The 24,509-nt window shown below is 47.3% G+C and overlaps 1 protein-coding gene across 1 annotated transcript in view; it reads left to right on the top strand.

The window, feature by feature from the left end:
- Window positions 1–248: 248 nt before the first annotated feature.
- Window positions 249–24,509, top strand: part of LOC145352760 (C-type lectin domain family 18 member A-like) — a 49,556-nt gene continuing 25,295 nt past the window's right edge. The window contains exons 1-2 of the mRNA XM_080203037.1: window positions 249–1,065; window positions 1,464–1,555. Of these exons, the coding sequence (XP_080059163.1) occupies window positions 951–1,065; window positions 1,464–1,555 (207 nt within the window). The 5' untranslated portion in view covers window positions 249–950. The remainder of the gene's footprint in view (window positions 1,066–1,463; window positions 1,556–24,509) is intronic.

Genomic DNA, 24,509 nt, shown 5'->3' with positions numbered 1-24,509 from the left:
TTCTCTAAGAACGGTATGTTTTGTCTGCATAGCGCGCAAGAAACAACACTTTTCACTGTATGTTACTACATGTGACAATAATAAATCAAAGCAAAAAGCAGATCTCCATCTCAACTTGCTCAGAATCGGAGATCAAGCCTGAATTGGCAGAAGCAGCGATAGAGACAAGCCAGTGAGGTGTGTGGAATGTAAAACCACACCCCTGAGAGGGTTGGCATTCAGATCAGACACAAGTGGCACTGGCACTATGCAAGCAAGAAGTGACACTTTGCATGTTGCACGCAGTTCAGTGCGGGGTGCAGTGGGAACCACAGTCACTGCAGTGAGACACTCATGTACTGGATGGGGCAGTGCATTTAACTGTCTCTGGACGCAGTGTGCAGCAGTCCGGAGTTGAATTCTCTGTCTCTTGACTGTTTCTCACTCCCTGTCTCTGTGGGTTGCAGTTTCTGCTCCCCTCCCTGCCTGTTTCACTGTCTCTCTCTCTCTCTCTCTCCCTGGACTGCATTCTCTGCTCCCCTCCCTGCTTGTTTTTCTGTCTCTCTGCTTGTTTCTCTCTCTCTGGACTGCATTCTCTGCTCCCCTCCCTGCTTGTTTCTCTCTCTCTGGACTGCATTCTCTGCTCCCCTCCCTGCTTGTTTTTCTGTCTCTCTGCTTGTTTCTGTCTCTCTGGACTGCATTCTCTGCTCCTCTCCCTGCTTGTTTCTCTGTCTCTCTGCTTGTTTCTCTCTCCCTCCCCAGACTGCATTCTCTGCTCCCCTGTTTCTCTGTCTCTCTGCTTGTTTCTCTCTCGCTGGACTGCATTCTCTGTTCCCCTCCCTGCTTATTTCTCTATCTCTCTGCCTGTTTCTCTCTCTGTGTCTCTACAACCCCCCTTGCTGCAGTAGGACACACTGGTGTCTGAAGGGAAGTTTTCTCTCCTGCATCAACGCTCCCACCACCCAGCCCAGATGAGAGGAACGGCAGTGCTAGCGGTCCTGTTGACCAGCCTGGGTCTGACACCTCCCGCTACGGGAGAAGCCGACACAGCGCCCGGAAAAGGGAGCCTCAACTGGGATCTGAAAGGTAAGGGAAGTTCTGTGCTGAGAGAGGGGATTTGCATTTGATTGAAACTCGCCCCAGTTATTCACTCCTATTCTGGAAGCTTGTAGAAAACTTCAGATAAAAATTTGCAGGTGGCAGAAAAAAAAACTTTCAGAATGCCCTCAATCTTTATTGACCATCTTATGCACAATGTTGACCAGTTTTAGAAGCTGATCTTGTAAAGGGGTCAAGTTATATCTAGAAGTTGCCGAAGATTTGTCTTTTATTAGGCGTTGTTTGCCACAGAGAAGTTAAACATTTCTGCTGGTGCCCCAGTGTCAGAGTTGGACCTTTGAGACACATTCAGTTGTTGCCATGGAGATAGCCAGCCCAGGCCCCAACATTTGCATTTTTACACTTTTATCACTTTCCCTTTGCAGAGTTGGCACCCAAAGAGGCTTTCGCCATCCTGGCCCACCATAACCGTGTCAGGAGCAAAGTTCAGCCCCCAGCTGCTAACATGCAGAAAATGGTGAGTGAACCTTACTGTGTTCCGAGAGATTGGCAAACTCTCAGTTTGACCCCGACTTGTCGGTCAGTGGTATTTGCTGGGGTGCCTTGGGGCAGTGCCACCACCCAGCTCATCACAGCCTGGCACGGGAGGGGGAGTGGCTACAAATGGTACAAATGAGGTGCGCAGAGTATTATAGAGGGGAGTGAGTGAGGTACATGGGGACATTGGAGGCAGTCAGTGAGGTACACAGGGGGTAATGGAGGGCAATCGGTGAGATACAGAGAATAATATATGGCTTAATGAGATATGCAGAGTATCAGGGACAGGCAGTGAGATATACAATGTAACAGGGACAGGCAGTGAGATATACAGGGTAACAGTGACAGACAGTGAGGTATACAATATAGTGGGGACAGACAGTGTGATATATAATGTAACGGGGCAGGCAGTGAAATGTATAATATAACAGGGACAGGCAGTGAGATACTCAATGTAATGAGAACAGGCAGTGAGATTTTCACTAATAAAACACAGATAGGCAGTGAGATATGCAGCGTAAAAGAGACAGGCAGTGAGATTATACATTGTATTTGGGACAGGCAGTGAGATATGCAGTGTAACAGGAACAAGCAACAAGATATACTCTGTAACAGGGACAGTGAGATATTGGGGTAACAGGGACAGACAGTGAGATATACACTTAACTGAGACAGGCAGAGAATATACAATGTAACAGAGACAGGCAGTGAGATATACACTGTAACAGGGACAGACAGTGAGATATACAGGGTAATAGTGACAAGCAGATAAATATACACTGTTACAGGGAGATATACAGGGTAACAGTGACAGACAGTGAGATATACAGGGTAACAGTGACAGGCAGATGGATATACACTGTAACAGAGACAGGCAGTGAGATATACAGGGTAACAGTGACAGGCAGATAAATATACACTGTAACAGGGACAGGCAGTGAGACATGCAATGTAACAGGGACAGGCAGTGAGATATACAATGTAGTGGGAACAGCTAGTGAGATATACACTGTGTCTGGGACAAGCAATGAGATGTACAGTGTACCGGGGCAGGCAAAGACATGTACAGTGTAACAGAGACAGACAATGAGATGGTACACTGTAAGATAAACTGCCAGTGAATTTCATTGAGTGTTACAAGGTCACAGTTGAGTAGGATAATCAGTCATTCTTTTTCTGAACCTCTGAGATTTTGAATTGAATTCAATTAGTCATGGTAAGGGTGATGATGGGTAAACTGAAGCAACATCTTCCTGGGGGATTGGGCAGAGGAATAATGACTGATCATTATTTACCCTGCATGCAGCATAAGAAAGAATGGACTCTGTTATTTGTATATTAATTGTTCATCATTTGGATGGTGGAAGGATTGATGGAATTTTGTTCTTGAGACAGTAAAGATCCATTAAAGTCTATCCCCAGAATAATGGGTCTCACTCTAATTTATATAGAACATGGCCCTCAGTGTTGTGACAAGCTGTGTCCAATCCCAAGATCAAGCTATCCCACTCCCTATTTAACTCTGAAACTCTGAATCTGACTGTAAGATTTGGTATGATACAGTGTTGGCAGGATCGTTCTGTGGTGTGTTATCTGATTGGTTTACTTTGCATTAGCTTCTTGAGGCTGTGATGTTATTACATAATCACCTTCACCACACGAGGCAGTAAACATGAGTCACTATCAAGATAGTGGCGAGATTAATGGGTATTTATCTACAAATTGTGCAGCAACTTCAGGACATGTGCCACTCTGCTTTAGCTTCCTGGGAATGGGGTGGCACGGTAGTTAGCACTGCTGCCTCACAATGCTAGGGACCTGTGTTCGATTCCCAGCTTGGGTTACTGTCTGTGCAGAGTCTGCACATTCTCCCTGTGTCTGCATGGGTTACTTCTGGGGGCTCTGGTTTCCCCCCACAGTCCAAAAGACATGTTGGTTAGGTGCATTAGCCCTGCTAAAATTTTCCCTAAATGTACCTGAATAGACACCAGAGTGTGGCAACTGGGGGATTTTCACAGTGACTTCATTGCAGTGTTAATGTAAGCCTACTTGTGACATGAATAAATAATTTTTTAAATAGCATTACCCCATCTTGTTCTCCAGTCAAATACATTGAATGATGTGAACTCATACTGGGGTGATAGGCTAGATTTACCACAGCAACTTAAACATTTCAATCCAGGTGTCCTTTTTTAGGGTTTAGTAATATCTATCAAAGCAACCTCTCTGAAAAATAATGATTCCATCCCTTCTGCTTTTAATTGTAATTTATTTAACAATGACTTTCTGTTTCTTTCATCTCTCTCTCTCTCAATCCAATCTTTCTTTCCTCTCTATATTTTGCTTTGTGTACCAGATTGGGTATTAAAATCATTAGTCCAAGTCATGCTTCCTGGTTCTGTCTCCCCCGTGCTGGTTTTCAGTGGGTCTCAGTTGCTTGCTTTATCCGCGTGGGTCCCACGATGCTAAATAGAGAGTCTTTCTCTGTTTCTGACTCTCTTTTATTGCTGTGTCTTTGATAAAAGTCTGAGCAAAAGTCTTTGATTGTAACATTTCCATTCACCTAAACATAGAAAAAATACCTAGCTGGCCTTATTGTTTCACCTGTTTTTAGAGTGACAAATAGCTCATTTAAAAATTGCCCTGAGCTCAATCCATTCATCATCATCTTCAGAATATGATATCGCACCAAGAAATCACCTTCAGTTTTTAGACTTTTTTTGGCGGTTAAGTTTTTTTAACCATAGAATCATTCCTTTTTCTGAGGAATGTGGAGGAGCAGAGAGATCTTGGGGTTCAAATCCCTGAAGGTTGCCACTCAAGTGGATAGAGCTGTGAAGAAGACTTATAGTGTGTTAGCATTTATTAACAGGGGGTTTGAATTAAAGAGTCATGGGGTTATGCGGCAACTGTACAGGACCTTGGTGAGACCACATTTGGAATAGTGTGTGCAGTTCTGGTCACCTCACTATAAGAAGGATGTGGAAGCATTGGAGAGAGTGCAGAGGAGATTTACCAGGATGCTGCCTAGTTTGGAGGGTAGGTCTTATGAGGAAAGGTTGAGGGAGTTGGGGCTTTTCTCTTTAGAGCGGAGGAGGATGAGAGGCGACTTTATAGAAGTTTATAACATGATGAGGAGGGTAGATGGAGTGGACACTCAGAGATTATTTCCTCGGGTGGATGTAGCTGTTACTAGGGGACATAACTATAAGGTTCATGGTGGGAAATATAGGAGGGATGTCTGAGGTAGATTCTTCACTCAGAGAGTGGTTGGGGTGTAGAACACATTACCTGCTGTGATAGTGGAGTCAGACACTTTAGGAAGTTTCAAGCGGTTATTAGATAGGCACATGGAGCACACCAGAATTATAGGGAGTGGGATAGCTTCATCTTGGATTTGTACATGGCTTGGCACAGCATTGAGGGCCGAAGGGTCTGTACTGTGCTGTACTGGTCTATGTTCTATGTTCTAGAATCACTACAATACAGAAGGAGGCCATTTGGCCCATTGGGCCTGTACTGACAACAATCCCACCCAGGCTGTAATCCCCATGAGCCCCCATATTTACCCCACTAATCCCCCTAAACATTAAGGGTTAGTTTACTCATGTCCAATCCACCTAACCCACACATCTTTGGACTGTGGGGGGAAACCCACACAGACACAGATAGAACTTGCAGACTCGAACAGTCAACCGAGGCTGGAATTGAACCCCAACCCCTGGTGCTGTGAGGCAGCAATGCTCACCACTGTGCCACCCACAATATTTAATGTTAGTAGAACCTGCCTCATGTAATGCGACAAATAGATTTAAATTCCTGTAGACTTGGGATCATTACTTTTAACCCTTTGGGTCTTTAGAGTTATGACGTGGAGATGCCGGCGTTGGACTGGGGTAAACACAGTAAGAAGTTTGACAACACCAGGTTTAAGTCCAATTTGTGAGTTTACTATTAAATAAATCGGTTGGACTTAAACCTGGTGTTGTCAAACTTCTTACTGTCTTTAGAGTTATCCAGTTGTTCCCGGATGCTGATCATTCTGTTGGAATTCTATTTCAAATACATCATTGCCATTTATTCCCTGTTGCTATCTTCCTGCCTGTTGGAGCCAGGAGGAGATCTCTGCATTCCTGTCCACATGTTAGCCAATTGTGTGCAGGGCAATGGTTCCCAACCTTTTATATGTCATGGCACACCTCTATACAAGAAACAAATTTTGGGGCACACCTCTTACACTCTATCTTCTTAAGATTAAGTTTTATGTTTATTTATTAGTGTCACAAGTAGGCTTACATTAACACTGCAATGAAGTTACTGTGAAAATCCCCTAGTCGCCACATTCCGGCGCCTGTTTGGGCACACTGAGGGAGAATTTAGCACGGCCAATGCACCTAGCCCGCACGTCTTTCGGAATGTGGCAGGAAAGCAGAGCATCCGAAGGAAACCCATGCAGACACGGGGAGAACATGCAGACTCCACACAGTGACCCAAGCCAGGAATCGAACCCGGGTCCCTGTGAGGCAGCGATGCTAACTACTGTGCCACCGTGCCGCCCACTCGGGGAACTTACCGGAATCTTCATTTTTAACTTCTCCCTGTCTTCTCTCCTGATTTTTTTTTAACTTCTCGCTGCCTTTCTCGCTCCCCCCAGGGCTTTTGCACTCTTTTTGAGTTTTCACGTTTTCAGATGTCGGCCTTTGTCTTTAGCTCCAAGCCCCATTGGTCGTGTGCATGTGGCCTGACCAACATAAAAAAACCTAACCGGTGAATGGATGGCTCGGTCCCCCTCTTTCTTGGGGAGGTCCAACGTTCGGCAGGTCTTGGAGACACTGACCACAAGCTGAAGATGAAGATTGGTCTTAGTTTCACTTCATTAATGAGGAGTGATGTTGAGTCTTTTTCCCGTGGCACACTTAAGAGAATCTTTGTGGCATGCTGATGTGCTGTGGTTGGGCATCACTGGTGCAGGATAAGGGCTTCTTTCTTGAATTAGGTCCACCCAGGCCTCGGTCCTGGCCTGTCTGAGTCAAAATTTATTCATGCCCGAGGAAGGGCCTATTTAGATTGAACCCTCCTTTAGCCAATGGGTAGTGCCCTCCACACAGTTGCTAATGTATCAAATGGTAACTGATACAACTGAGTCAGCCGTGATTCAGTGAAAGCAACCTTTTTTTTGCAAAAAATATACTTTATTTGTACAATGCCTGGGAGAAACATTTCAAATCGCCAGAACAGAAAAATGCGAGGGTATTCCCATTTTCCACAGAATCTAGAGGCACTCTGAGGTTTGAAAATGAGAACATTACAAACCTTCCAATGTTTTTGTAACAGGGAGTTCAGTGCTGATCAAGTTATGTGCATGGGTCATATTGCACACTGCGTTGCTTTAACCTACTCACATTTACTATATATAGTCAGGATTAAGCTTACGGTCTGAAGGCTTTGACTTGCCCCTCAGTCTACTTTGGCGGAAAGGTTTTACATGGCGACTTTTCCCCATTGCCCCTCTGCAGTCACTGCCTCAAGTTGAGTGCGTCCCTCATTACAGAGTCCAAAATTCATTACAAACTATATACATTGGTCATGTTGCACCCTGCGGTGCTTCAATAGAGTTATACATAGTTAGGATAATACACGCAGTCCGGGGGGTTTGACCCAGTTATTGCCTCTCTGTCTATATTGGCTGAAGGGCCTTACACCGCGACTTTGCCCCATTGTGCCTTGGCATCAGCTGCCCCAGGCTTGAGTGCATCCCTCAGGACCTTGGAACGTGCCAGTCTGCAATGCTCGGTCGAGGACAGTTCTTCCCACTGGAAGATCAACAAGTTTCAGGCAGATCAAAAAGCATCTTTTACTGAGTTAATGATCCTCCAGCAATAGCTAATGATTGTCTTGATGCGCATCCCGGGTAGCAACCCAATTAGCACAGAATCCTGTGCCACAGACTAGCTCAGGATGAGTCTCAACAAATACCACTGCATCGCTCTCCAGATTATCTTCTGGGGCGGCATGGTGGCACAGTGATAGGCACTGCTGCCTCATAGCACCAATGACCCATGCCCGATTCCAGCTTGGGTCACTGTCTATGCGGAGTTTGCATATTCTCCCCGTGTCTGTGTGGGTTTCTTCTGGGTGCTCCGATTTCCTCCCAGAAAACCAGAACATCTTTAGATAGTCTAAAGATGTTCTGGTTAGATGGATTGGCCATGCTAAATTGCCCCTTAGTGACAGGGGGACTTGCACCAGGAGCGGAGTATCCAGGGGTCGATGGAATGAAAGGAGAAACCAAATCAGCACGAAATATGTGAGGTTACGGGGATAGGGGCTGGATGGGATTGTGGTTGGTGCAGGTTCGATGAGCCAAATGGCCTCCTTCTGCACTGTAGGGATTCTATGATTCCTTGCATAGACGTATTCCACAAGGAGGTGTGCGATTGTCTCACTCCCACCTGCCCCCAGGCCATTCGCCACATCCAAGGCAGCATGCAGTGGGGCAGAGAGTTCAGGCATGCATGGAGAGTCACTATTCCTTCCTTCGAGTTACAAAATCAATGTACAGAGTGGACAGGGCAAGCCCTTCATCCATCCCTTTGCTTGCTCCAAAAATCAATTTCACAATGGATTCAATTTGTGGTTCCCACAAAGCAGACATCCCAGATACAAGCTGACAAGAACAGGCATTACACCTGATCCTAAGCTGGATCCTAAACTTGATCTTAGCCAAAGGTCAGACAAGATTCACGCCAATAAATCATGGGTTCAAATCTTACTCTACAGACTTGAGTATATGGTCCAAGCTGGCACTGAGGGTGCACTGTATGGAATCATACAAACCTACAGTGCAGGAGGCCATTCGGCCCATCGAGTCCACACTGACCACTATCCCACCCAGTGCTTTGGGACATCCTGAGGTTGTGAGAGGCGCTGTATAACTGTCGAGACTTTATTATAAGGTTTAAAGTTTATTTATTCGTGCCACAAGTAGGCTTACGTTAACACTGCAATTAAGTTATAGAATCCCTACAGTGCAGAAGGGGGCCTTTTGGCCCATTGAGTCTGCACCGACAATAATTCCATCCAGGCCCTATCCCCGTAACACCCCATATTCACCCTGCTAATCTGCCTGACAATAAAGGGCAATTTATCATGGCCAATAAACCTAACTCGCGCATCTTTGCAGTGTGGGAGGAAACCCACGCAGACACAGGAAGACTGTGCAAACTCCACACAGACAGTGACCTGGGGCCAGAATTGAACTCGGGTCCCTGGCGCTGTAAGGCAGCAGTGCGAATCATCATACCGCTGTGTCGCTGTCAAAATCTCCTTGTCGCCACAGTCTGAGTTCACTGAAGGAGAATTTAAGCTTATTTATTAGTGTCACAAGTAAGTTTACATTAACACTTCAATAAAGTTACTGTGAAAATCCTCTAGTTGCCTCACTCTGGCACCTGTTCAGGTACACTGAGGGAGAATTTAGCACGGCCAATGCACCCAACCTGCACATCTTTCAGACCGTGGGAGGAAACCGGAGCACCCGGAGGAAACCCACGCAGGCACTGGGAGAATGTGTAAACTCCACACAGACAGTGACCCAAGCTGGGAATTGAACCTGAGTCCTTGGCGCTGTGAGGTAGCAGTGCTAACCACTGTGCCACCGTGACATCCAGGATTTTGCTTTGGTCCTGATTTGATTTCTCCTTTCATTCCCTGGATGTTCCCCACCCACTCCTGGCGCTGTGATGGTCTGACTGACCCCCACATGGCAAAGGTGTGTGGCAACGGGGCGATAAATAACTGTGCAGGAGTAAGGAAAGGGCTTTGACCTTGGCTGGGTGGGGGAGGGGAGGGATGTTAGGGGAGGGCGGTGGTGGGAGGGGATCCCAATAGATAAGAATGATTTTATTCAGCACGTTGGTCTGTGATGAAGTGGGGGAGAGGGGGAGGGAATCACCATGGTAACCAGTGTTCCGAAACATGCAAACTACAAATGAGCAAACCCTCAGCTATAACCTAAATGATGATTCAGAAAAATTCTCTCCACCAAAGAGAAGCGGAGGATTAATTGGCCTTGTATTCAGTAACACGATCTCCGACAGGAACCTGCTACTAATAAAGGGCCCACAAATATCTGAAGACGTTTACTTCACATCCTTTGTCGCTCGCTGCCGTGGTGACCCGGTAACAAAAAAAATACCCCACAAAAGATCACCCTTTCTCACCCCAAAGAGATCCTCTTCTGAAAAATACGTACGACTCGAGGGAGCCCCTGAGAGCAGGGGAAAGGTGTTCGGTATTGGGTCGGGAGCACTAGAGAGAAAAAAGGGATCAGTCAGGCTAATGATACCCAGTCAAAGAGCACTAATCTCTCAAATCTGGCACTCCCTGCTGACGCTCGGAGATTGTGCCCTAGTTCCCACCAAGATATATTTTCAACGACAGATTCACTGAAATGCAAACAGTGATAAACTGTATTGAAGACAGATAAAAGTCGCAGGTCGGCACCCAGACTTCAGTACTCATGATTATATACAGCGGGGTTTCAGTTATTGGAATAAAGGTTGTTTAAGTTATTAGTGTCGCAAGTTGCTTGCATTAACACTGCAATGAAGTTACTCTGAAAATCCCCTAGTCGCCACACTGCAGTGCCTGTTCAGGTACACTGAGGGAGAATTTAACTGAACTTAAATTTTCCCTCAGTATACCCGAACAGGCACCGCAGTGTGACAGCTTGAGGATTTTCACAGTAACTCCATTGCAGTGTTAATGTAAACCTACTTGTGACACTGATAACTGAACTTATTAATGTCTCATCTAGGCTTATGTTAACACTGCAATGAAGTTACTGTGAAAATCTCCTAGTCGCCACACTCCGGCACCTGCTCGGGTACACTGAGAGAGAACTTAGCACGGCCAATGCGCCCTAACCAGCAAGTCTTTCGGAATGTGGGAGGAAACCTGAGCACCCGGAGGAAACCAGTGCAGAGAAACACTGCACAGACAGTGACCCAAGCTGGGAATCAAACCCAGGTCCCTGTGAGGCAGCGGTGCTAACCACTGTGTCATTGTTGACGTTGGAAGATTCAGTGACGGCAATGCCATTGAACGTCAAGGGAAGCTGGTTGATTCTCTTGTGTTGATTATCTTGTTCTCAAGTGTTCAGCTAACTGTCGTGAGAATTCCTGCCTCTACCAGCCTTTCAGGCAGATTCCAGATTCCCATTCTGGGTGGAAAGGTTTTTCCTCGAGTCTCCTGCTCCTGACCTTAAATCTCCAGAGCCACAGCAATGTGATTAACTCTCAACTCGTTCCCAAGGGCAAGTAGGGATGGGCAATAAAGGAGGAGGTATTGGGGTTCTTGAGAAACATTAAGGCAAACAAGTCTCCAGGACCTGATGGGATTACACCCCCGAATACTGAGAGAAACAAGGGAGGAAATTGCTGGGATCTTGAGAGAAAACTTTGTATCCTCACCGGCTACAGGGGAGGTCCCAGAGGATTGGAGAATAGCCAATGTTGTTCCTTTGTTTAAGAAGGGCAGCAAGAATAACCCAGGTAATTACAGGCTGGTCAGCCTTACATCAATGGTAGGGAAATTATTGGAGACAGGATTTACTCCCACTTGGAAATAAGTGGACGTATTAGTGAGAGGCAACATGGTTTTGTGAAGGGGAGGGTCGTGTCTCTCGAACTTGATCAAGTTTTTTGAGGAAGTGACAAGGACAGTGGATGTTGTGTACATGGACTTCAGTAAGGCATTTGACAAGGTCCCTCAAGGCAGACTGGTGCAGAAGGTGAAGTCACATGGGATCAGAGGTGAGTTGGCAAGGTGGATACAAAACTGGCTTGGTCAAAGAAGACAGAGGGTAGCAGTGGAAGAGTTTCTGAATGGAGGGCTGTGGCAAGTGGACTAAAACCTGGTGTTGTCAGACTTTTTACTGTGTTTACGCCAGTCCAACGCCGGCATACCCACATCAAGTGGCAATCCTCAGGGCTCACTGCTGGGACTTTACTGTTTGTAATATATATATAAATGATTTGGAGGAAAATGTAACTGGATTGATTAGTAAATTTGTGGATGACACAAAAGTTGGTGGATTTGTGGCTAGCGATGAGGACCATCAGAGGATACAGCGGGATATAGATCAGTTGGAGACTTGGGCGGAGAGATCGCAGATGGAATTTAATTCGGACAAATGTGATGTAATGCACTTTGGAAGGTCCAATACAGGTAGGAAATATACAGTAAATGGCAGAACCCTTAAGAGCATTGATAGGCAAAGGGATCTGGGTGTACAGATACACAGGTCACTGAAAGTGACAATGCAGGTGGAGAAGGTAGTCAGGAAGGCATATGCCATGCTTGCCTTCATCGGCCAGGGTGTTGAGTTGAAAAATTGGCAAGTCATGTTGCAACTTTAGTTAGGCCGTAATTAGAATATAGTGTTCAATTCTAGTTGCCACATTACCAGAAGGATGTGGAGGCTTTGGAGAGAGTTCAGAAAAGAGTTACCAGGGTGTTGCCTAGTATGGAGGGCATTAGCTCTGAGGAGAGGTTAGAGAAACTTGGTTTGTTCTCACTGGAATGATAGAGATTGAGGGACGATTTGATAGAAGTCTAGAAGATTGTGAGAGGCATGGACAGAGTGGATAGACAGAAGCTTTTTCCCAGGGTGGAAGAATCAATTATTAGGGGGCGCAGGTTTAAGGTGCGAGGGGCAAGGTTTAAAGGAGATGTACCAGGCAGATTTTTTACAAGACAATAGTGGGTGCCTGGAACTTATTGCCAGGGGAGGTAGTGGAAGTGGATATGGTAGTAATTTTTAAGGGGCGTCTTGATAATACATGAACATGATGGGAATAGAGGAATGTGGTCCCCGGATGGGTGGGGGGCTTCAGGTAAGTCGGGCAGCATGGTCGGTGCAGGCTTAGAGGGCCAAAGGGCCTGTTCCTGTGCTGTAATTTTCTTTGCTGTTTGTTCTTTGTTAAATGCTGGCCAGTCAGTGATGCCCAAGTCCCATGAGTGAACAATAAGAAAAAAGCAATGAGGAAAATGACCAGATAATTCATTGCAATGATGTTTCTCAGGGGATAAATATTGGCCAGAACACAGCCTGCAGGTTATTGCCCCTTTACAAAGGGGAAAGGTTAACTTCCTATTGTTTCCAAGCAATGGTTGGGACTTCTATAGTTTCACCAAACACTAATGAAGTCAGTGGATCACACCCACCTCTGCTGTCAGCCTCATAGACAATCCTTGCTGCGTAATAACGCTGCTGCTTTCGGGTAAACTGAGTCAAATGTTAACGGCCACTCAGGGAAGAGAGAGGGAGAAGGTTGCAGGAGCTGTTCTACTTTCCTGCCTGAAACATGGGAGGGGGTAAATGGCATTTTGAGACTTGGGACGTCAACACCAAGAGAGGGACATTAGCTTTACTGAGGCACTCACTCATAAGGCGGTAGCACAGTGGTTAGCACTGCTACCTCACAGTACCAGGGACCTGGGTTCAATTCCGGTCTTGGGTCACTGTCTGTGTGGAGTCTGCACATTCTCCCTGTGTCTGCCTGAGTTTCCTCCAGGTGCACTAGTTTCCTCCCACTCCAAAGATGCACGGGTTAGATTGACTGGCCGTGCTAAATTGACCCTTAATGTTAGGGGGACTAGCAAAGTAGATATGTGGGGCTATGGGGATAGGGCCTGGGTGGGATTGTGGTCGGTGCAGACTCGATGGGCCAAAAATGGCCTCCTTCTGCATTGTATTGACTACTGTAGGTAGCAATCTCACCTCAGAAGGTTGTAGCTTCAAGTCCCACTCAACATCCTTAAGCACCTAATACAGGCCACATGCTTCCGTGCAGCTCTGAGGGAGTGCTGCATTGTCAGAATTGTGAATGAGGTGTTAATCTGTTACCACCACCTGTCCTCTGAGATCCACAGTAAAGATTGCACCGCACGACACTGAGGAGATCGCCCTGGTGTCCTGGACAATATTTATCCCCCAGACAACGTCATTGCAATGAAATACCTGGTCATTCTCCTCATCGCTTTTTAATTATTATCCATTTATGGGACATGGGTGTAGCTGGCAGGCCAGCATTTATTGCCCATCCCTATTTGCCCGAGGGCATTTGAGAGTCAGCCACATTGCTGTGGCTCTGGAGTCACATGTAGGCCAGACCGGGTAAGGATGGCAGATTTCCTTCCCTAAAGGACATTAATGAACCAGATGGGGTTTTTTCCAACAATCGACAATGGTTTCACAGTCATCAGCAGATTCTTAATTCCAGACATTTTTTACTTAATTCAAATTCCACCACCTGCTGTGACGGGATTCGAACCCGGGTCCCCCCCCGAACATTAGCTGTGTTCCTGGATTAATAGTCTAGCGATAAAACCAACCGACCATCGCCCTCCCTGCCTGAACTTGCCGTGTCAAAAAAAAGGGCAGTAATTTTAATGCTCCAGTGATTTCTCTCCCTTTATTGTCTTTGGGAATGGCTAATGAATGAAAAACCTTCACCCTGATCCAGGGCTTTGTTGTATGACCTCAGAATAATCTACAGTTATTCGCTGTAGATTGTACACGCTGGGGCTTGTAACGTGCGTTTTGCTCGGGGCAATGTTCCAGTTCCCTGGTGTTACTGTTTGAAGTGCCTCGCCCAGACTGAGCTTTACTCGGGCATCTGACCTTGAGTCTTTGTCTTGTGTTTACAGTGTTTTATATTGTTGCTGTCAGGCTTAGAACGGCCAGTCATTGTTTGTGAATAAGGAGAGGGGGGGAGGACTGACCCTCGCAAGCAGCGACTGGAAGGCAGTGGACACTGTAACCAGGGCTATTTGGGTGACTGTGATTATCCAAGGAGTGACGTGTTGTTGAAGCATTTTTGGCTTCAGTTTGCTTTTGGGAAGTGGGAAAAGCTGGCAAGGCTGGGATTTTTTTCATGGAGTCATAGGCCGGAATTTCACCGCCTCACCCAGAATTGGGGCGGGCAAGGCTCGCGGAATAGAACTCCCTGTTGGCCTTGAGCAAGATTCTACAAGCCTCGCCTGAATGGGGTCATAAAATCCAGACCATAGCATCGTAGAGGTTACAGCATGGGCCCTTCAGCCCAACTTATCCATGCTACCCTTTTTTTAAACCACTAAGCTTGTCCCAATTGCCCGCATTTGGCCCATATCCCTCTACACCTATCCTACCCATGTAACTGTCTAGATGCTTTTTAAAAGACAAAATTGTACCCGCCTCTACTACTACCTCTGGCAGCTCATTTCAGACACTCACCACCCTCTGTGTGAAAGAAATTGCCCCTCTGAACCCTTTTGTATCTCTCCCCTCTCACCTTAAACTAATGCCCTCTAGTTTTAGACTCCCCTACCTTTGGGAAAAGATATTGACTATCTAGCTGAGGTCTCTAGCTGAGACCTCAATAAGATCACCCCTAAGTTTCCTACACTCCATTGAAAAGGGTCCAGTCTATCCAACCTCTCCTTATAACTCAAACCGTCAATTCTTGGTAGCATCCTACTAAATCTTTTCTGCACTCTTTCTAGTTTAATAATATCCTTTCTATAATAGGATGACCGGAACTGTACACAGTATTCCAAGTGTGGTCTTACTGATGTTTTGTACAACTTCAACAAGACGTCCCAACTTCTGCATTCAATGTTCTGACAGTAAAAAGCCTGACAACACCAGGTTTTAGTCCAACCTATTTATTTGATAATATACTCACAAGCTTTCGAGGGGACTGCCTCTTCGTCAGGTGAATGGAGAGTTCTGGCCTCAGACAGAGCATATAAAGCACAGACATATAAAGTTCTGACCAATGAAACCAAGCATGCCAAATACCTTCTTCATCACATTATCCATTTATGTGACATGGGAGTCACTGGCTGGCCAGCATTTATTGCCCATCCCTAATTGCCCTTGTCCAGAGAGCAGTTGAGAGTCAATCAGATTGCTGTTTCTCTGGAGTCACGTGTAGGCCAGACTGGGTAAGGATGGCATATTTCCTTCCCTAAATGACATTAGTGAACCAGATGAGATTTTCTGGCAATCGACAATAGTTTCATGGTCATCAGTAGATTCTTAATTCCAGATTTTTTTTATTGAATTCAAACTCCACCATCTGCTGTGGTGGGATTCAAATCAGAACATCAGTTGAGTTTCTGGATTAAGACTCAAGTGACAATAACACCATTAGGTGTTGCCTCCTCTCCCCTCCCCTCAGCCCTCTGGAACTGCTCTATTACTCACTTGGATCGTGGTCTATCTGTACCTCTACTCCATTTACCCATTTTTGCTTCATATCCCTGATACATTTACCCAATATCAGTCTAACAACTCAGGAAGCCAACTTAAACAAATGAGGTTTATTCATCAAGGCAAAAGATAAGCCACAACCCTGTGGTACATGTACATGAGTCCCATCTGGGACAACAGGTCACCAGTCCCGCTCAGGGGTCCGTCATATCAAGGACTAACTACAAGTTCCATCTAGTTGAGTGGCACAGTGGTTAGCTCTGCTGCCTCACAGTGCCAGGACCCACGTTCAATTCCTAGTTTGGGTCGCTGTGTGTGTGGAGTCTACACATTCTCCCCATGTCTGCATGGATCTCCTCCGAATGCTCCAGTTTCCTCCCACAGTCTGAAAAACATTCTGGTTAGGTGGATTGGCCATACTAAGTTCTCCCTCAGTGTACCCAAACAGATGCCAGAGTGTGGCCACTGGGGGATTTTCATTGTGACTTCATTGCAGTGTTAATGTAAGCCTACTTGTGACACTAATGAATAAACTTTAAAACTTTACGTATCACAGCTGATACATTGCCATTGTATTGCTGGGAAAAAAACATTTCGTCAAAGCTTTTCATCTTGCACTCATCAGGACAATCCCAAGAATACCAATGTTAGGAAAAACAGTAACTTTATACTCCATGAGAAGAAAGTGCTGATTGGTTAGCACATGGTCTCTGATTGCTGAAGGTGTTGCCATGGAGAATGTACCAGTTGATGGTGACTGAGAGTTAACTGCCGGGAATTGCTTGAAATTATACCAAGTAGGTTGACTCTGGTCAAAGCATTACCTTTTGGAATGCATCAGCCAATAGCTATCACCTGTTTTGTTAATAGAAAGAACATGTACACCTGTTGCATCTCTTTCAGCAAAACAAAATAAGTGATAGTCATTCGCTGGTACATTCCACGGGGCAATGCCTTGGGGACATTTTAATGTACTGAAGGTGCTATGCCAATGCAAGTTTTCTTGAGCTGGGATTGGGTATAATTTCTGCAATTGGGATGGTTCGTTGGAGGGGTGAGTGAAAGGGGTTTCAATGAGCTGAGTTGAGGCACGGCCAAAAGGAATGCATTTTGGGTGCTGTTACAACTGCTTCCATGAGTGATGGGGTTGGAGGTGAATATGAGCATTGCATGGACACACTGGCTACGCTAAACTCTCTGCCCGTGTACCCAAACAGGCACCAGAGTGTGGTGACTGGGGGGTTTTCACAGTAACTTCATTGCAGTGTTAATGTAAGCCTACTTGGGACACTAGTAAATAAACTTTAAAATATAAACACTGCCCTGGGCGATGGGGTTTGCAGGTGATTATAACCAGTCCTTACGAGTTACTTTCTTTAATAATGTTAAATCTTTCTGACACTTTGTCCTTTGATACCCTTTAATCGAGCCTCGAAGTCTAGCCAGCTTCTGAACTGGCATCTTGAGGCAGGCTGTAAATATTTTATTTAAAAAAAACGCTCTTTATTTTTGTGATAGCAACTCGCAGGAAGGACAAGGGTAAAATCTACCCTCTCTAATCTGACCAATCTTCTTTTTTTGAGACTTTGATGTTAGAGGTACTTCAGGATTCAGGGTCTGACTCTTCAACACTGTTACTGTGATAGGGTAACACCTATGTTGTTTTAGGCTGAAAAATGTAAGCCAAGGAACTTTTCACTGCAGCTTGCCAGCAAGGTCAAATAGTAAGGGAAAGTAGCACAAGACAGCAGTGACGCTGCAGAGTGGGAGCCTGTACATTGCAGGAGGGCCGAGAGAGGGAGGGAGGGGCGGGGGAGGGAGAGGCGAGGGAAGGTGAGGCGAGGGAGGGAGAGGCGAGGGAGGGAGAGGTGAGGGAAGGAGAGGCGAGGGAGAGGGATGGGAGGGAAGGAGAGGTGAGGGAGGGAGAGATGAGAGAGGGAGTGGCGAGGGAGGGAGAGGCGAGGGATGAGAGAGTCGAGGGAGGGAGAGGCGAGGGATGAGAGAGTCAAGAGAGGGAGAGACAAGAGATGGAGAGGCAAGAGTGAGGGAGGCGAGGGAGGGGGAGGCGAGGGAGGGGGAGGCGAGGAAAGGGGGCGAGGGAGGGGGAGGCGAGGGATGGGGAGGCGAGGGAGGGAGGGGCTGATTGCGGACAAGTCCCCAGGACCGGATGGAATGCATCCGAGGGTTCTGAAAGAAATGGCGGAGGTGATAGTGGATGCCTTGGTGGTTATTTTCCAGACGTCGCTGGATTCCGGGGAAGTGCCGGAAGATTGGAAAACGGCTAATGTTACGCCGTTGTTTAAGAAGGGTGCCAGGCAAAAGGCGGGGAATTATAGGCCGGTTAGTTTAATGTCTGTGGTAGGTAAAATGTTAGAATCCGTCATTAAGGAGGAAATAGCGAGGCATCTTGAAGGGAATTGCTTGATAGAGCAGACGCAGCACGGTTTCATTAAAGGGAAGTCGTGTCTGACAAATTTACTGGAGTTCTATGAGGATGTGTCTAGGGCGGTGGATAGAGGAGAGCCGGTGGATGTGGTCTTTCTGGATTTTCAGAAGGCGTTTGACAAAGTACCTCACAAGAGGTTATTGCAGAAGGTCGAGAGACATGGAGTTGGGGGTAGGGTGTTAGCGTGGATAGAGGATTGGTTGTCAAATAGGAGGCAGAGAGTGGGGGTCAACGGGTGCTATTCAGATTGGCGGATGGTGACTAGTGGAGTGCCCCAGGGGTCGGTGCTGGGGCCTCAGCTTTTTACCATTTATATAGATGATCTGGAGGAGGGAACCGAGTGTAGGGTGTCGAAATTTGCTGATGACACCAAGATTGGGGGAACGGCAAATTGTGCGGAGGGTGTGGAGAGTCTGCAGAAGGATCTAGATAGGCTGGGCGAATGGGCCAGGAAATGGCAAATGGAATTTAATGTTGGCAAGTGTGAGGTGGTCCACTTTGGTAGGAAGAATGGTAGGAAGGACTATTACTTACGGGGCGAAAAACTGCAGCAGGCGACGGTGCAGAGGGACCTCGGGGTCCTTGTGCATGAGTCGCAAAAACCCAGCCTGCAGGTGCAGCAGGTGGTCAGGAAGGCGAATGGGATGCTGGCCTTCATAGTGAGGGGGATTGAATATAAAAGTAGGGAGGTCTTGCTGCAGCTGTATAGGGCATTGGTGAGGCTGCAGCTGGAGTACTGTGTGCAGTTTTGGGCGCCGCACCTGCGCAAAGATATTTTGGCCTTGGAGGGAGTGCAGAGGAGGTTTACTAGGCTGATACCGGAGTTGAGGGGGTTGAGCTATGAGGAGAGGCTGAATAAACTAGGCTTGTACTCGTTAGAGTTTAGAAGAATGAGGGGAGATCTCATTGAGACGTATAAGATGATGAATGGGATGGATAGGATAGAGGTGGAGAGACTCTTCCCGCTCAAAAAAGACAGTAGGACTAGGGGGCACAGCCTCAAGATAAAGGGGGAGCGGTTTAGAACGGAGTTGAGGAGGAACTTCTTCACTCAAAGGGTGGTGAATTTCTGGAATTCTCTGCCCGTTGAAGTGGTGGAGGCTGCCTCGCTAAATATTTTTAAGACGCGGGTTGATGGGTTTTTGATAAGAGAGGGGATTAAGGGTTATGGGGAGAGGGCGGGAAAGTGGAACTGAGCCACGACAGATCAGCCATAATCTTATTGAATGGCGGGGCAGGCTCGAAGGGCTAGATGGCCTACTCCTGCTCCTATTTCTTATGTTCTTATGTTCTTATGAGGCGAGGGAGAAAGAGGCAAGGGCTGGAGAGGGAAGGGAGTAAGGAACAGCTGAATGAGGGAGGCAGCGCTGAAGAGGGAGAGATGAGGGAGGGAGAGGGTGGCAGGATGAGCTGGTTTGATTTATTGTGGTCATGAGTATTAGTACTCAGTGAAAAGTATTGTTTCTTGCACTATAAAGACGCAGGATACAATTCACAGAGTGCATAGGGGAAAAGGAAACAGGGGAGTGCAGAATGTAGTGTTACAGTCATAGCCAGGGTGTAAAAAAAATCAACTTAATATAAGGTAGGTCCATTCAAAAGTCTGACAGCAGCAGGGAAGAAGCTGTTCTTGAGTCGGTTGGTACATGACCTCAGACTTTTGTATCTTTTTCCCCAATGGAAGAAAATGGAAGAGAGAATGTCTGAAGTGCGTGGGATCCTTAATTATGCTGGCTGCTTTTCCGATGCAGCAGGAAGTGTAGACAGAGTCAATGGATGGGAGGCTGGTTTGCAGGATGGATTGGGCTACATTCACGACCTTTTGTAGTTTCATGTGGTCTTGGGCAGAGCAGGAGCCCATACCAAGCTGTGATACAACCAGAAAGAATGCTCTCTGTGGTGTGTCTGTAGAAGGTGAGGGCAGAGGGAGAGTTTAGTGAGGGAGGCAGAACCGAGGCAGAGCTGGGGATGGGAGGTTGTGCTGAGGGAGGTTCTTACTGCTGAGGGAGGGGGATAGTGTCAAGGGAGGAGGGTAGTGTTGAGGGAGGAGGGTAGTACCAAGGGGGGGGGGGTAGTGCCGAAGGAGGGGGGTCGTGCCAAGGGAGATGGATAGTGCCAAGGAAGGGAGATAGTGCCGACAGAGGGGGAATAGTGTCGAGGGAGGGGTATAGTATTGAGGGAGGGGTATAGTGTTGAGGGAGAGGTAAGAGTGTTGAGGGAGGGGGAGAGTGCCGAGGGAGAGAGATAGTGTCGGGGGGGTAGTACAGAGGGAGGGGGGTAATGCCGAGGGAGAGGGGTCGTGCCGAGGGCGGGCGATAGTGCCGAAGGAGGGGTAAGAGTGTCAAGGGAGGAGGATAATGTCAAGGGAGGGGTAAGAGTGTCGAGGGAGGGGGATGATGTTGAGGGAGGGGGATAGTGTCGAGGGAGGGATCAGGGTGTTGAGGGAGGGGGATAGTGTCGAGGGAGGGGGATAGTGTCGAGAGAGGGAGGAGCAACCAGTGGGATTGTCCTCAGTGAGAGTGGGTTGGATTGTGAGCAGTTGAGTTGGGGCTTGATTGTAACACAGAGATATTGGATGCAGGCTGGTGTATGTGGACCTGTGGACCTGGGAGGAATCACAAGGTTAATGTGGGGAGTCAGAGCAGCACGAGTTGTGTTTTCTCATGTTGGACCAGTCTTGGATTGGAAGTTCCAGTACATCAGGCAGCAGCAGAGATTGAACTCTATCCCTTACTAAGTGTACATCGGAAAGGAAGAGTTGTGTCTATATTGTGTCTTTCACAAAGTCAGGAGCTCCCAAAATGCTTTGCAATCAATTAAATACTTTTCATGTGTAGCCACTCTTATAACATTAGATACGCTGCAGCCAATTCAAGCACAGCAAGATCCCACAAATGACAGTGTGATTACGGCCAGGTATAATGTTGGTGGATTGATAAATATTGCACGGAAGGAGACGTTGTGCAGAAGTGCGGCACGGTGGCACAGTGGATAGCACTGCTGCTTCACAGTGCCAGGGACCTGGTTTCCAATTCCAGCCTCGGGTCACTGTCTGTGTGGATTCTGCACATTCTCCCCTTATCTGCGTGGGTTTCCTCCAGATGCTCCAGTTTCCTCCCACAGTCCAAAGATGTGCAGGTTAGATGGATTGACCATGCTAAATTGCCCCTTAGCGTCCAATGATGTGCCGATTAGGTGGATTGTCCATGCTAAATTGCCCCTTAGTGTCCAGAGATTTGTAGTTTAGTGGGTAAAGCTATGCTAAATTGTCCCTGAATGTCCCAAGGTGTGTGGTTAGGGGGATTAGTCATGTTAAATTGTGTCCAAAGCTGTGTAGGTTAGGGGGAATTAGAGGGCTTACAGTTAGGGCCTGGGTAAGATGCTTTGTCAGAGAGTCGGTGCAGAGTCAATGGGCCGAATGGCCTCCTCTGCATTATAGGATTCTGTGTTGGCTAGGAGACCCAATTGGCTGTGGGGTCCTGAGAGGACAGACGGGGTCGGAGTTGATGGTGGAGAACTCCTTCGGTGGCCCATTGGGTGTGTTGCCCAGGATTGGGTGTCCAAGGTCTGCAGGGTTGGACCTGAACCAGATGGTGAAAAGAACAGCACAGCGCGACAGTGTCAAACCTCCGCATGAATCAGGGAATACCTCACATCGGAGTTTCATTCTGCCTCACGTGCTTGTGGGAGAGGGGGAGCTGTGTGTTTGTACTGCACCCTTACACCAGCTGTCCCTGTCACTGTAACTCTGAGCTTTTAATATCCGCATGGCACTACATCCGTAATCCCTCTGATCACATGGAATGAGATTCCCTTGGAACACCAGTGAAAAATGTTGTTTTCATTTTGTTTCTCCTCAAACTCGGAATCTTTGGCCCATTTACTGGGACAATCTGTAGTGATTTTTATCACCATACAGTTTAATCGGGTGAACAGATTCTTTTTCTAGTCACTGTTTTGCGATGCCCTTTTAGCTGCTAGGTAACCAAAACTACAGGCCTCCCCGTGTATTTATAACCTGGCTGGATTGCTTCTGCAACAGCCTTGAACCAGCTGTTGTCTCCTCTCATATCAGAAGATGTAGGCAGCAGGAGTTAGGAAATGATACATTCCCCGCTCTGCTAATCTGCCTGACTGCGGTCCTCAAAGGGTTAAGAGTTTGGGACTGACTTACGGTCCTCAGTGCTTTTTATTTGTTGGATCGCGTCTATCTTCAGACAGGTGGCTTTCCCGGCCTACAAAAACAGTTCCACAGTCCAACGCTATCCAGATAAACAATGAACATCTGTCTCCCTCCCAGCTGTTATCTTCTCACACTCCAACCGTGGGAACTCCTCCCAACAATCCCACTCCCTGGCAGCCTGTGATCGGGATCTGTGACTCTGAACATAATGCTAACAAACTACCCTTGTTCTCTTTCTAGATTGTCAGTAGTTGTGGCCCGGTGGCACTGTGGCTAGCACTGCTGCCTGACAACACCAGGGACCCAGGTTCAATTCCCGACTTGGGTCACTGTGTGGAGTTTGCACATTCTCCCCACGTCTGCATGGTGCTCCAGTTTTCTCCCACAGTCCAAAGGTGTGCAGGTTAGGTGGATTGGCCGTGTTAAATTGTCCCTTAGTATTCAATGATCTGCAGGTTGGGTGGATTGGCCATGTTAAATTGTCCCTTAGTGTTCAATGATGTGCAGGTTAGGTGCATTGGCCACGTTAAATTGTCCCTTAGTGTCAGATCAGCCATGATCTTATTGAATGGCGGGGCAGGCTCGAAGGGCTAGATGGCCTACTCCTGCTCCTATTTCTTATGTTCAATGATGGGCCAGTTAGGTGGATTGGCCATGTTAAATTGTCCCTTAGTGTCCCAAGATGTGTGGGATAGATAGATTGGCCATGGGAAATGTGCTGGGTCACAGGGATATGGCAGGGGTTTGGGCCTGAGTAAAGAGTCGGTGCAGACTCGATGGGCTGAATGGCCTCCTTCTGCACTGTAGGGATTTTACGGGTCTCTCCTATCTCTACCATCGTAACCCTGTTGTTCTTCCTGCAATGCTTTTCCACTTTCCCCTTAAATGCATCAGCACCCATAGAATCCCTACGTGCAATAAGAAGCCATTTGGCCCATCGAGCCTGAACTGACAACAATCCCAACCAGGCCCTATCCCCATAACTCCACATATTTACTCTCGTCCTCCTGATACTATGGGGCAATTTAGCACGACCAATCAACCTAACCCGCACATCTCTGGAGTGGCGGAGGAAACCGGAGCACCCGGAGGAAACCCAGATAGACCCGGGGAGAACATGCAAACTTCACACAGAGAGTGACCCGAGACTGGAATTGAACCCAGCTGCCCAGCCCTGTGGGGCAGCAGTGCTAACCACCTTGCTACCTGTACTATTCACTTCAACCTCTCGCTGTGGGAGTGAGTTCCACATTCTCATCACTCTTTGGCTGAAGGGTGAATCACTATCTGATTTCTTGGTGACTATCTTAAATTGACAGGCCCTAGTTATGCTCTCCCCCACCAGAGAAAACATTGTCTCTCTCTCTCTCTATCCAATCGATCAAAATCTTTTAGAATTTTAATGACCTCTATTAGCTCACTCTCATTAGTCAAATGGTGGATTCCTTTGCCGGTATCAGCAGGTTGAAAACCGATGCTGGATAATTCACTTTTTCAGCAGAGATGAAGAAATAGGCACACAGAGATTAATCAGCTTGTGGTATACAAGTTCAAAATGTCCAGTAAAAACTGTTCTAGATCACAACTGTTTTGTCACTTCAGCTTCTCACCTGAATCTCCGCACTTTTGTGCATTGCAGAGGTCCCAGTCGTAAATGTCACTAAAAACCCGGGGGGGGGCAGGGCCTATTTGCGCTGGAGTCTGACAGTTCCAGAGCTCTGCACATGCGCAGTGATCCCGATCTTTCAGTCTCACCATTTGCTGGCCAGCCCGAGACCCCGGGAGGCAGCCCTCCCCCGCCTCTGGCAGACCACCACCCCCTACCCACCCCGGCCCACCCTAATCATTGCTCTTCCTCCATCCCAGACCGATCTCAGTTCAGATTGGCAGCAGGCCCCCCCTGCCCCTACCGATCACCCCTTGGCCCTGTCCACAATAGGCCCCGCCCCTTTGGCCCCACCTGATGCCCGGTGAGCAGTGCCAAGGTGCCTCCTAGGCATGGCCACTTTGCCCCTTGGGGGCACAGGCTGGCACTGCCAGGG

Source organism: Carcharhinus amblyrhynchos, chromosome 14 (assembly GCF_965287045.1).
Source record: "Carcharhinus amblyrhynchos chromosome 14, sCarAmb.v2.hapA, whole genome shotgun sequence".
NCBI classification, from domain to species: Eukaryota; Metazoa; Chordata; class Chondrichthyes; order Carcharhiniformes; family Carcharhinidae; genus Carcharhinus; species Carcharhinus amblyrhynchos.
Note: the sequence above shows the minus strand (reverse complement) of the source record. Positions and strands in the feature narration are given on the sequence as shown.